Below are 13,537 nucleotides of genomic sequence, written 5' to 3'. Positions count from 1 at the left end.
CATCTGAGATACCTCCGGGGTTACCACCTATTCGAGGGATTGAACATCAAATTGATTTGATCTCGGGAGCAATTTTGCCAAACCGTGCTGCATGTAGGACCAACCTGGAAGAGACTAAGGAAATTCAGCAATAAGTCCAAGACCTTTTGGACCATGAGTATGTACGAGCAAATCTTAGCCCTTGTGTTGTTCCTATTTTTTTGGATCCTAAGGAAGACGGTAGTTGGCATATGTGGGGTTATTGTAGAGCCATCAATCATATTACTATAAGATATCGTCACCTTATCCCTAGGTTAGATGCTATGCTTGATGAGTTGAGTGGTTCTATAATTTTCACTAAAATTGACTTGCGAAGTGGATACCACCAGATTAGGATGAAACTTGGAGATGAATGGAAGACTGTATTTAAAACTAAGTTTGGTTTGTATGAGTGGTTAGTAATACCTTTTGGGTTAACTAATGCACCTAGTACTTTTACGCGATTGATGAACGAAGTTTTATGTGCTTTCATTAGGAGATTTGTGGTGGTTTACTTTAATGACATCTTGATTTACAACAGTCATATGAACTACACTTTGATCACTTACGTTCTATTTTTAATGCTTTGAGAGATGCACGTTTGTTTGGTAACCTCGAAAAGTGCACCTTTTGCGTGGATCGAGTCTCTTTTCTTGGCTATGTTGTTACTCCACAGGGAATAGAGGTGGATGAAACAAAAATCGAAGACATAAAGAGTTGGCCAACTCCTGAGACTGTTACACAAGTGAGATGTTTTCATGGTCTTGCAGGTTTCTATCGGTGATTTGTGCGGGATTTCAACACTATTGCTGCTCCATTAAACGAGTTGACAAAAAAAGGAGTAGTTTTCAAATAGGGACCTGCAAAAGAACAAACATTCAAGTTGTTGAAAGAGAAGCTCACCCATGCTCTATTGCTCCAACTCCCTGATTTTGGTAAGACCTTTGAACTAGGATGTGATGCTAGTGAAATTGGAATTAGATGTGTGCTAATTCAAGAAGGTAAACCAGTTGCTTATTTTAGCGAGAAATTAAGTGGACCAAGTCTTTATTATTCTACCTATGATAAGAAATTGTATACTTTAGTTCAAGTACTTGAAACTTGGCAACATTATCTTTAGCCTAAAGAATTTGTTATACATTATAATCATGAATCGTTGAAACATATTAGGAGTCAAGCTAAATTGAATAAACGACATGCTAAATGGGTATAATTTATTGAGGCATTTCCATATGTCATAAAATATAAGAAATGAAAGGACAATGTGATCGCCGATGCGCTTTCTAGGCGTTATACCATGTTATATCAATTTGATCATAAGATTTTTGGTTTAGAGACTATTAAGGACTTATATGCTGCTGATTTAGACTTTAAAGAAGTGCTTGCACATTATAAAGAAGGGAAAATATGGAATAAATATGTGTTGAATGATGGATTGCTCTATCGTGCTAATAAGCTATGTATTCCAGTTAGCTCCCTTCATCTTTTGTTGTTGCAGGAGGTGCATGGACGAGGATTGATGGCACATTTTGGAGTAAAGAAGACTGAAGATGTGCTGGCCGCTCATTTCTTTTGGCAAAAGATGAGACGTGACGTCGAGCGCTACGTGTCACGTTGCACCTCTTGCAATAAAGCTAAGTCTCGCTTAAATCCACATAGTCTTTACATGCCTCTTCCTGTTCCTAGTGCACCTTGGGAGGATATTTCCATGGATTTTATTTTAGAATTGCTTAGGACAAAGAGGGGGAGGGATAGTATATTTGTAATTGTAGATCATTTTTCTAAAATAGCACATTTTATACCTTGCTATAAGAGCGATGATGCTATAAACATAGTTAATTTATTTTTCAGGGAAATCGTTCGACTACATAGAGTGCCTAATACTATTATCTCGGATCGTGACACAAAGTTTTTGAGTCACTTTTGGAGATCACTTTGGAATAAATTGGGGACAAAGCTGCCATTTTCTACTACATGTCATTCCCAAACCGATGGTTAAACAGAGGTTTTCATCCGTACATTATTGACCATGTTACGAGCAGTTCTAAAGAAGAATTTGAGGATGTGGGAAGAGTGTTCACCACATATTGAATTTGCTTAGAATAGGTTGGTACACTCCACCACCAAGGTAAGTCCATTCAAGGTAGTGTATGGATTTAATCTCCGTGCTCCTATTGATTTACTAGGTTTGCCTACTTTTGAAAGACATAATTTAGATGCTAAGAAACGTGCTGAATTTATTGTTAAGTTTTATGAAACCACGAAAAAGAATATAGAGAGCATAACTAAAAAGTATAGGCTTGCTGGAACGAAAGGTAGGAAGGAAATAAAATTTGAACCGGGTGATTTAGTTTGGTTGCATTTGATGAAGGATAGGTTTCTAGAACTAAGAAAGTCAAAATTGATGTCTAGAGTTGATGGAACATTTAAGATAATTGAGAAAATCAATGACAATATATATAAATTGGACCTACCTGCAAATTTTGGGGTCAGTCCCACATTTAATATTTCATATCTGAAGCCCTACTTGGGAGAAAAAGAATAGCTTGAGTCAAAGACGACTCCAATTCAAGAGGGGGAGGATGATGAGCCCATGGCTCCTTCGGATACAATCAATATTACCAATAATCCTCAAATCATACAAGGTCCAATTACAAGAGCACGTGCACGACAATTAGACCACCAGGTGAACTCGTTTTCCGCTGTTCATGCTTTCATGGATGGATTACTACTAAATTCTTGTGATATTTTATTGCTTAGGAAAGTGGGAGAAGTACCACAACATTATCCGAATGTCACCCATTGAAGGCCAAGTCTAGTCGGACTCGAGGCTGAGCTCTAGGCATGGTGGTCGTGGTTGAGTCATAGGACAACACGTCAGTAAAATTGGCATAACTCTCTCATACGAAGTCCGTTTTAGGCAATCTTGGATATTTTGGAAAGCTTACAAAGAGTTATTTCCAATGGATAAGAGCTCGACAAAATATTCCTTATAGTTTAGTATGAGTCAAAGAAATAAGGTGCTACGCCACTTTTTTGGACCCTTTTGGGTCTTGTAATCGTGTCGGGGTTGGAGTCTAGGTTGTGCACATCTATTTCTATGGCTGCACAACCCTAGGTCAACTTCCTCATATCCCCCCTATAAATATACAGTAGCCATCAAAGTTTAGGTTGGATTTTGCTTAGATTATTCTATTTTATATAGTTTCATCGCTTATTCGGTTTGTGGAACCCCAACTAGACCAATTCATTGGTAATTAGCAATATTCAGATTGCATCTACCTATTCTTGCTTGTGTCCTTGATTTGTTTGCAGGAAAAGCCTTCTTGGCGAGGTCAACTATGTCTTGGCACGGTTGATAACCACAGAGTAGTGGTGTAGTGGTTACGAAAGTTCTCGATCAGTTCTGTTCGAAGCATGAAACTCCACCAATCGACTTATCATATTACCTTTCGGAAGATCGGGCAAACACGCATCACAAAAAGCATCAGCATGGTGTGGTGCTGGCATGCACGCTATGGTCACCTACACTTCCGCACGCTCTAGGACCTCACTGCCAAGAAGATGGCCGATGGTGTACCGATGATCGACTGTGTTGACTAGTTTTGTGATGGTTGCGTGCTCACCAAACAACATGTAATCCCATTTCCTTAGGCATCACCATACTGGGCTGAGCGGGTGCTAGAGGTGATGCATGGTGATCTCTATGTCCCCATAACCCCAGCAACCCCGAGTGGTAACATATATTTTCTATTAATCATTGATGACCATACCAGGTTTATGTTGGCAGAGGTGCTACAAATAAAAAATGAATCATTTAGGTTCTTTCGTAAGATCCGAGCCATCGCCGAGACTGAACACAATGTCAAACTCAAGGTTTTCTAGACTGATAGGGGTGAGGAGTTTAATTCCATCATCTTCAACGACTGGTGTGATGAGTAGGGCATCAAGTGGTTCACCACTGCTACATACTCACCACAACAAAATAGCATGGTTGAGCGCCAGAACAGGACATGTGTCGAGATGGCAAGGGGCTTGCTAAAATCCATGCTCACCCCTAACATGTTGTGGGCGGAGGCGGTGAAGACAGTGGTACAGATCTTAAACCGATCACCGACAAGGAGCTTAAAGGGCCGAAGCCTATGCAAGGCATGATACAGGCGACACCCAAACGTGTCCTATTTTCGGATATTCGGGTGCGTCGCCCATGTGAAGATGGTTGTACCAGGCAGCACCAAGCTATCAGGTCGATCAACACCGATGGTTTTCATCATATATGAGGAGGGTTCAAAGACCTATCGTGTCTACGACCCCAATGCACACAAGCTACACATTTTGCATGATGTGATATTCGAGGAGGAGAAGGCTTGGGATGGGGGTGCTAATATGGTTGTGCGTGGTGCTAACGGCATATCGGGCACATTCATGGTGGAGTACTACACCACGGTGTTGAACCTATGCACAAGGGTAGTAGTGCACAGGAAATGAGGAGGGTCTTGTGGTAGCCGACGTCAACACTGCAAGAGAATCAACACCGGATGGATAGTCTCCGGTGTTCGAGCTGTGCACACCAGCTGCTCCAGGCACAACAGACATTGAATGGGTCTCACTACCGATTGGTGGATCACGCAGCACCGAAGGAGTACCATTGCGCTACAACGATGATGACAACCTGCACAACACAACCAGGCAATGCAACCTTGAGCTCAGTGGGCTATGCATGCTGGCCACAGACAAGCCGACCAGTGTTACCAAAGCACTCAAGGAGACATGCTGGAAAAAGGAGATGGAGGAGGAGATGTTGTCCATCATCACAAATCAGACCTGAGAATACGCCACTCTTCTGGATGGGCAACATGCCATCAGGTTGATGTGGGTATTCAAGGTGAAAAAATATGCCCAGGGAACATATTCAGGTACAAGGCTCGCTTGTTGGAAAAAGGGTATGCGCAAAAATAGGGCATCGACTTTGATGAAGTGTTCGCACCTGTGGCAAGGATCGAGCATGTTCGTGTGTTGCTGGCTCTGGAGGATCACAAGGGTTGGAGCATCCACCACAAGGACATCAAGTCCACGTTTCTTAAGGGGGAGCTGGCCATGGAGGTGTATGTCCAGCAGCCTTCGGTATTCGTCAACAACAGCCATGAACATTAGGTGTTGAAGCTGAATAAGGATATATATGGACTGTGTCAAGCACCTTGGGCATGGAACATGAACCTCAATGACACATTGTAGTCCCTCAGGTTCAAGCGCAACCCACTAGAGCATGGCATGTATCGGAGGGAGAAGAATTGTGTATCCCTACTCGTGGGGGTGTATATTGATGATATGGTCATCACAGGCTCCACCAATGCTGACATCATTGAATTCAAGGAGCGGATGTAGGAAATATTTAGTATGAGTGATCTCGGGCTCCAATCATATTACCTCGGAATTGATGTATGCTAGGAGACCAAAGGTATCTCTCTGTGCTAGAGAAGATATGTACTGAAGATTGTGGAGATGGCCAGACTGATTGGCTGCAATCTGTGTGTGACACCAATGGAGAACATGCTAAAACTATCTCGTTGGAAGCTTGTGGTATCAGGTGATCACCCGATTGGATATTGCCTATGCCATTGGGGTGGTCAGCAGGTACATGGAGGCACCTAATAAACATCACATGGAGGCGGTGAAGCATGTGCTAAGGTATGTGAGTGGCACGGCAAGTTTTGGCTGTGTGTACTGGGGACAAGAGACATCTGGTTTCAGGGTGTTGGGCTACTTTGACAGTAATTTCGTAGGCGATACAGATGATCGGAGAATCGTCACTCTGTCATCGTGTGAGACGGAATATGTGCCAGCAGATTCAGCAGGTTGTCAAACCATATGTCTCAATAATCTGATTGCAGGTCTGATGGGAGAGGAGCCGAAGAATGTCAAGTTGTTGATGGACAAAATAAGTGTGTGATAGCATTGGGCAAAAATCCAATGCATCATGATCATAGTAAGCATATTGACACCCGATCCCATTACATTTGAGAATGTGTAGACAATGGCATAGTTGAATTGAGTCTTGTTCAGACAGGGGATCAACTCGCTGATATCCTGACAAAAGCTCTGAGACATGTGGAATTCATTGAGCTACGACAACGACTTGGCATGGTGGAAGTGAAGAATGAATACCATGATTAGGGGTGGATTTGTTAGGATAGAAAATCGTGTCTTTTTTTGTTTCTAGAGATGGTAATTGGACCTGTAGGTTCTACACCTAACAGATGCAGATTCAGATATATTTTTTCACCTACGGGTCCGGTAGGTCAGATTTGGATTTTAATTTTTGCCTGTGGGTGTCCACGGGTCACCTAGAATCATGTAAGGCAGCGATTCTAGCCCAGTCCAAAAAAAAACCGTAGTTCCTTCAATCACCCGTGTGCGGCGGGCCACGCCATACGCGTCTGGTTCTCCTCCCTTTCTCTGCTACCATCTCCGGGTTCTCCCTGGCCTCTCATCCTCCGTGGGCTACCATGACCGTAGGGTCCTCCTCCATCCAGCATCCACCCTGTCTTTGTTGAATGCCTTAACCAAACCAGCGAGCTGCTGCTCCTTTCCTCTCCCCAGATCCACCTCGTCGTCCTCTTCTTATTTTCCCCAGTGGCTAGATCCGGCCCTCTTGCAACAAATCCATAGCGCAGGGTCACTGGATGAGACCCCCAAGATCCCCAGATGCTCCAACGATTTCGTCATTGTTCGTTGCAGGTCCCCCTCTTGCTGTCCTGCATCATCTTCTCTACGGGTCCCAGTCTTGTTGCAGGATGGATTCCATCAGTTTGCCAACCACGATGGATTAGTTAGAGATCACCATGCATGTAGCCCTGCCTGCTCTGCCCTTTTCGAGTGATAACATGATTGCTTGCTTTAGCCTGCCTATCGGCTATCAGCTGTTCGTCTCCTTCCTGCTTGCACATCTGATGTTCATGTTTTAGTGTTTTTGTAGGACCGAGAATGACGACTAGAGGGGTGTGAATAGACACCTCAACAAATTTCTATCAAAATAGATGGTCTTTTCCTATTTCTCACCCAACGCACCTCAAAACGCTCAAGCAGAAGCAAAAGAATCAGAGAGACAAAGAAAGAAGATTAGTTCCATGGCAACATGACTGCACGGATAGAATATGAACTATAGGTTCCATTCAAGATCATTTCATGTGTCTTTGTGCACAAAAACTCACAACTTTCAAAAAAACTAGAGAAGATAGTCACCGGACAAGGTTATCTTCTAAGATGATAGTCTAGTGGTAAGGGGACTCAGGACCCGCTCAAATACATGAGTATGTGAGTGTTTAAGCTACTAGCATCAAGAAGAACAACTCTGCGAAGGTGAAAAACTGCAACTCAAAGAAAAGATCACCGGACAAGGAATCTCTCCAAGTTGATGATCTAGAGGCAAGGGTACCAAGACCCATAAATGTACACTCATATGTGAATTTTATGCCTCTAGCAACAAGAAGAGCAACCTCCCAAGATGCTGAAAATTCAGCTCAAAACTCAAAACAAAAATCACAAAGAAACACCGAAAACTTGCAAACTTACAAAGGAACCAATAGAGGGAAACTAGAAGGAAGTGAGCACAATAACATGAAGAAAAATAAACTTCATTGCAGTAGAGATTAGCCCTATTTTAGGCGGATTACAAAGATTTTCCTCACAAAACTCTCAACTAATACATAGGCTAAACACTCCTCTTCCTCTCTACTAAAATCTTAACACAAGACTCTCATATGGGTGGCACAAGAGGCGCAAATAGCTGGTTCAAACTCTTCTATAGCCCTACCCCTCTTTTTATAGGTATAAGAAACTTAACCCCTAAGTTTTCTAGCTTCCCAACTTAACCCCTAAGTTTTCTAGCTTCCCAAAATATCCATGTTTTGTAGTACACTCCTACCTACCATCGAGGATATTTTGGTCTATTTTCTTCTCCATTCATCGGACGATCGCGGTGCCTTCACGACTTAGCTTCGCCTCGACGCAAGATTTACGATGGTGCCACGTACTCCTCCAGTCCTCCCACGGTTTTGAGGCCAAACTGTGAAACCGCCTACACACTTCTCAAAGCATGATCACCACTTTACTTACACCTTAAGCAAGGGCTTCGATGTCGAGACGTGTACTCCGTCATGCGATCCTGATCATCGGCAAGTCTCTTCCGTTCCCGATCCCTCGGGCCGCTTTGTCACTTGCACCGGCATCTCCTTCGTTTGACTTTGTCAACACGCCGTCTCTATCCGCCTTCAATGATTTGCTTGAGCTCCACGTGTTAAGCTAGGATCACCCTTGACTCTGTCCGGCTCCTTAATCGTCTGGCAACAAGCACTCCGCTTGACCCCGATCATCTCGCCGTCGACCGCCAAGTTGCATCCATCACCTGCACACCATGAGACAAATAAACATATATCTCCAACTCCAATTCTAATTAATCCATAATCAATATGCTCAAATGAAATACCAAATCAATTCAAATCACATCAAAGCTCATGCAAAACCGAAGATCATAAAAAAAATAACAATATCAATTACTCATCACAAGTAAACCAAGACACATTTTAACTTGGTTTCTCAGTTTTGTGATTTTTTTTGCAAGAACTTGTGTTTAATTTTGTTCAGTGACAAACATTTTTTAGCATTCATATGGTGTTCATGAAGTGTACAAATGGTGTGCACGTGATGTTTGAATAAATTAGTAAATTGGAGATTTTTATCTTCGGAGAAGAATTAAAAACTGAACAAAACCAACATGCACCCGATGGGTACGGGTTCGGTACCAGTTTTTACCCTTTTTCTATTTCGGGTCGGTTGTTTGTCACTGACCCATTGTCATCCCAATTTGTTTCTGAAATAAGTCTGGACGATGCTCAGTTCTTTAGTTAGCCTTGTATCAGTGTTTAGTCAGATAGAAGCTGAGCTAGTCAGCGTTCAGTTAGACAGTTAGGAGCTGAGTTCTGTTTGTTAGCTGGTCAGTAGGACTTAGTAGTGGCCGCAACGCCTGGATGTGGGATGGCACGTTCGGACGTGTGGCTGAAGTGTCGGGCAATTATCTCATGTAATTCTCGGTTTGTTTGCCTATTTAATTGATCAGAGAAAACACTGCTGAAGTATCTCAGCCAGCACAAAAACACCTTCCACATTCAGAGTCCTGCGGAGTTCTGAAGATTGTCTTCTTCAGTTGACTATAGCTCATCCGGGCTCCGGCACCGTGCTGTTTATCGTCAGAGAGCAGAAGAGTGCGAGCAATTGCAGACAGAGTTGATCCTCAGCTGCAGCAACACGATCTGCTTGACACAAATGATTTTGATATATAACAAGACCATTACATGGAGGTGACAGACACACTAATGAAAACAAAGAACCATTACAGGAACAACAGGCTAATCAATACATGCATGAGAATCAAATGGAGCAGCAGTAGCAGTAGCACCAGCAGAAACAACCTACAACCCCATGGTCTTAGGGTCCTCTCTCTTTCAATCCTCTCGCTCCCCTTTCATAGCTTGCAAGCACACATACATAATTGCATGTGTGCATGCATACTTGCATGGCTTGGCCACACTTCGCGTAGTACGTACGAACTACGAAGCGTGCCACCTTAATTATGAGTCTACGACCGGCCCAGGTACGCGTGCGTGTCCACGCGTCTAGACGGCATTGCTTCCCTTGTCCGCAACCTTGCCCTGCTCCTCCGCGGCCGCGTCATTCTTCCCCTTGGCCTCACCCGTCGGCGGTGACTCGACGGGATTCACCTCGTGGCTCTTGAGCTCGACCGCTGGTCCACTGAGCTTGGCGATGGTCACGACGTGCTCGGGCACCTTGACGGCGTCGTACACGGACGCCTCCTTGTCATCTGACACCTCCTTGTTTGGCACCCTGGGCGTCGCGTTCCGGTAGAGCGCGTACAAGCCCATCTGGATGACCCCGAATGTGAATCCGAGCACGTTAGGTAGCTGAAATAGTAGCAACTGTTGTTAGTGATCTCTTTCTTTGTGAAAAAACAAGAAGTTATTTCAGAAGCTTAAGCTGTGGATGAAAGGTTTAGTACTTACGGCGACGTATTTGTCCTTGATGAGGAGGCCGTAGAGGAACCAGACGACGGCGCTGACTGTGAGAGAGAGGGAGAGCGAGAAGGGCATGAACTCCACGCTTCTCGTGCGCACCACCTGCCGCTGTAACCACGCAAGCACACACAACGCTGCGTAAGAGACAAATGACTGCACGTACACTAGGTTTCCAGATTCTGGGTTGGGTTTTACGCACGATGATGCTGAGTGGGGCGACGAAGACGCTGACGGAGAAGCCGACGCAGACCCAGCCGAGGAGCACGACGCGCTTCTCTCCGGCGGTGAGCAGCAGCGTAAGGAGGAGGATGAGGCCGAACACCCCAACGTTCAGAAGCAGAAGGATCTTCGCAGTGAACAGCTGCATGCATGTACACGTCAGCTAATAATGCCCTGCATGTAGTGACGTGGAGACGATGAATAAGCAAGTGATCATGGACGGACTTTGGCCTTCTTGGGTGCGTAGGCGAGGTAGATGGCGATGTAGATGCTCTCGATGACGCAGCCAGCGGTGTTAATGGTGATGAGGAGGCACTCGTCGGATTTGAGCAGCGCGTAGAAGATCCACAGCATCGCGCTGAACAGCGCCACCACATACGGCACCGACTGGAAACCCTCGGTCGACTTGTTCTTGTAGATCCGGTAGAACGTCGGCCTGTCAAATGCCATATTATCAGTCACCACTTAAAATGGCATACACACAAAAACACACACAGACACACAGAGAGAGAGAGAGAGACTTACAGTGGGGCCAGGTAGGTCACGAAGGAGATGATGTTCCCTGCAAAATCATTGCAGAACAAAGAGGCATCAGAATTCTGAGGAGGTTCATTGCACAACAACATGATACGAGGTACGTTGCAACGACCCATACGATGACGATTGGGCCCTTTCCATGCATTTTGATGTCACGTTAGAGCACAAACACGTGAGATATCTGATGGAGCCCCTTACTTTGTTATTATTCCCCTCTTCTCTTTTTGCCAAAATGGCTGGCCATGATATCAATGCATCTATATCTCTTCCAACCCAATGATGAATTACTGAAATGCTTATTTATGTATCTTTTTGTTAACGCAAAAAGGAGAACTTGCAAGAGTAAGGAGGGGGGACAAAAGGGGAAGGGTCACTATTATGCAACAAGAAAAAAGTTATTTTGCAAGCACTTCTTTGGATACGGTCCCCATTTGTAAGCACCTTCAATTGGATCCCTAAGTGCAAACCCCACTAACTGGCGATCTAGCAGGGTGGATACCACAGAACGTAGATAACCATGGGTGCATTGACAGAAAGAAAAACCAGTGCTTTTGTGAAAGCGCGTTAAAAACAAAGGAAGCAAAAGAGAAAGAAGAATAAACTAAAATTAACAAAATCGGACAGGATAGCTTGAGAGGCATTATACCTAGGAGGCCGAAGGCAAAGGCCCAGGGGTGCTGAAGAGACAGGCCAGCCATTGGAAGATCTTAGCTTTAATATGAGAGTTGGGGAGGATTAGAATTTTTTTTTGAGACCAGGGATTTTGTTCTAGGATTTTGTTCGAGCTAACAAAATCAACTCTTGATCCCTCTCAAGCTAGGGGGAGAGAGAAGTTGATGGGAGCACAAGACCTACTTGAGATGCTTGCCTGAAAGCTTGATGGGAGCACAAGCCCTTGGAAGGGGTTTATATAGTGCAGGAAGAAAGCACAGGCCAAAAAGGTACACACATGCCTTATGGTGTATGACCCCTGGACACCAATAACACACTCAACCAATATTGGTTCTGATCAACAACAGCCATGAGTTTGAATAAGCTAGGAAACAAGATAACCATTAGCATGACAGAAAGGGCGGCCAATCTACTTTTTTTTTCACAATTTCATCCTCAATACAGGGGTTTGTATAATTGTTTTGTACTCCAAGTTGTTGTCATAGGTAGGATCTAGACATGGAAGCTAGAGTCTTACCCGTACAGGGAACTAGAGGTCAAGGACTACGAGCGCATGTCCTTTCTCTACGGATGATCTGAGCCCAGTGCTTAACTCTCTTCTGATCCAATTGCGATTAGTTGGCCGTAATTGTTTCTCCGCTAAAGATGTACAATCAAGGTGTGTTTTCTGTTTCCTATTGCTTCCAAGTTTTCGTTGAGTCACCACAGCTGGATCAGATAAACTCTGTGGCCAACACGATAACCGCTGGCTTATCTAGGGTGCATGCAAGATAAGTTCTTATGAGGTTATCTAATATATATATATATGTAAAATGTGTAAACAAGTAAGAATGATAACGGTTACGAGGCGCGGGACCCGATTTCTTGCGTGGTCGATCTGAAGAAGCATGCCAGGCACAAGATCGAAGACTAGCTGTGTGGATCCGTTACAGCTACACGTCATTGGCCTTGCTTGCGTCCATAAATTAGGAAAGCTTCAAATACACAACCGCAATTCGCCTTGCCTCTCCAGCATTTTGGGGTGAAAACAGTGAAGCTTTTAATCTTTTTGTCGAACTTTTTCCGGTTTTAAGGGTTGATACCAAATGAACTGAACGATTAATAATTAATTTGGTAGTGATCAAGTGTTTAACGTAAGGAGATGCATGCCTAATATGCTATGCTGGAACAAGATGCTTTAACTGGTTTGACCGTTGTTCCATGGATGCGACTAAAAGGGCCCTGCAGCTGGTTCCATTAGAAATTGAGAGGCTTTTAGGAGAGGCAAAGAACGGCTGGAGTTGTCCAGCTCGCCAGTGTAGTTTTCCTTTTGGAAAAGCTAGCTCTCTGTTGCATTGCACCGGGTGTACTCCTCTCTGACTTCTCTTTTATTATTATAACCGTGTTCCTCATGGGATTTATATACACGGGCGTCGTGCGGGAATACAACAGAGATAAGTGCATTTAGGAAACATGGCCCCGTTATTTTTGACAGCAGGAATTGGTAGGAATACAACAGAGAAAAATTCCCCTATTCCGAATGGGGCCTAAAATAGGTGTGAAATTTTTTTAGAGATAACCGCAGCTTGTTTGGAGCACAAAAGGTTGATATGTAAGCATGCTTTTATCAGAAACAGTATAATTCGTACGCAAACTGTATGAGCTCTCCCCTTCCGTACTTGAGGTATCTCTATATACCATGATTTAGGACATCTCAATGTATGCTTAGCAATCAAAACATAATTATGTCATGTGTTTTTTTTAATTGTTTATAACCAAGCAAACAAATACAAAAATTTACCTATGACACCAAAAAAGTTAAAAATATTTAAAGCACATTGCACTATATAGCCTCAAACTTTTAATTAATAATTATGTCAACAATTAAGTAGCTTCATTATATGCAGTGCCAACCATTGCATAGGCCAACAGTGTATGGCACCCTGATAATCTCTCCGACTGCAGAAGACTAGAGTTACATCCCCACCAACCGCACATTGGCTGGGTTATTTTTGTGATTTCCC

At 43.8% G+C, this 13,537-nt stretch overlaps 1 protein-coding gene across 1 annotated transcript; it reads right to left on the bottom strand.

The window, feature by feature from the left end:
• Window positions 1-9,330: 9,330 nt before the first annotated feature.
• LOC133899981 (bidirectional sugar transporter SWEET14-like) lies at window positions 9,331-11,727 on the bottom strand. The gene is made up of 6 exons (XM_062341036.1): window positions 11,509-11,727; window positions 10,851-10,887; window positions 10,551-10,761; window positions 10,306-10,467; window positions 10,095-10,214; window positions 9,331-9,995 (listed from the first exon to the last, which is right to left on the bottom strand). The coding sequence occupies exons 1-6, from the start codon at window positions 11,558-11,560 to the stop codon at window positions 9,690-9,692; spliced, it is 888 nt and encodes a 295-aa protein (XP_062197020.1). The 5' UTR covers window positions 11,561-11,727; the 3' UTR covers window positions 9,331-9,689.
• Between the last annotated feature and the right edge of the window lie 1,810 nt (window positions 11,728-13,537).

Source organism: Phragmites australis, chromosome 19 (genome assembly GCF_958298935.1).
Source record: "Phragmites australis chromosome 19, lpPhrAust1.1, whole genome shotgun sequence".
NCBI lineage: Eukaryota > Viridiplantae > Streptophyta > Magnoliopsida > Poales > Poaceae > Phragmites > Phragmites australis.
The sequence above is the reverse complement of the archived record's forward strand: the minus strand, read 5'-3'. Positions and strand labels throughout refer to the sequence as shown.

Excerpts from the sequence above, each read along its gene's own strand:
- LOC133899981 (XM_062341036.1), bottom strand. The coding sequence starts at position 11,560 with ATGGCTGGCCTGTCTCTTCAGCACCCCTGGGCCTTTGCCTTCGGCCTC. Across the intron at positions 10,888-11,508 it reads CTTTGCCTTCGGCCTCCTAG|GGAACATCATCTCCTTCGTG; the intron begins GTATAATGCCTC and ends ATGATTTTGCAG. Across the intron at positions 10,762-10,850 it reads GTGACCTACCTGGCCCCACT|GCCGACGTTCTACCGGATCT; the intron begins GTAAGTCTCTCT and ends GGCATTTGACAG.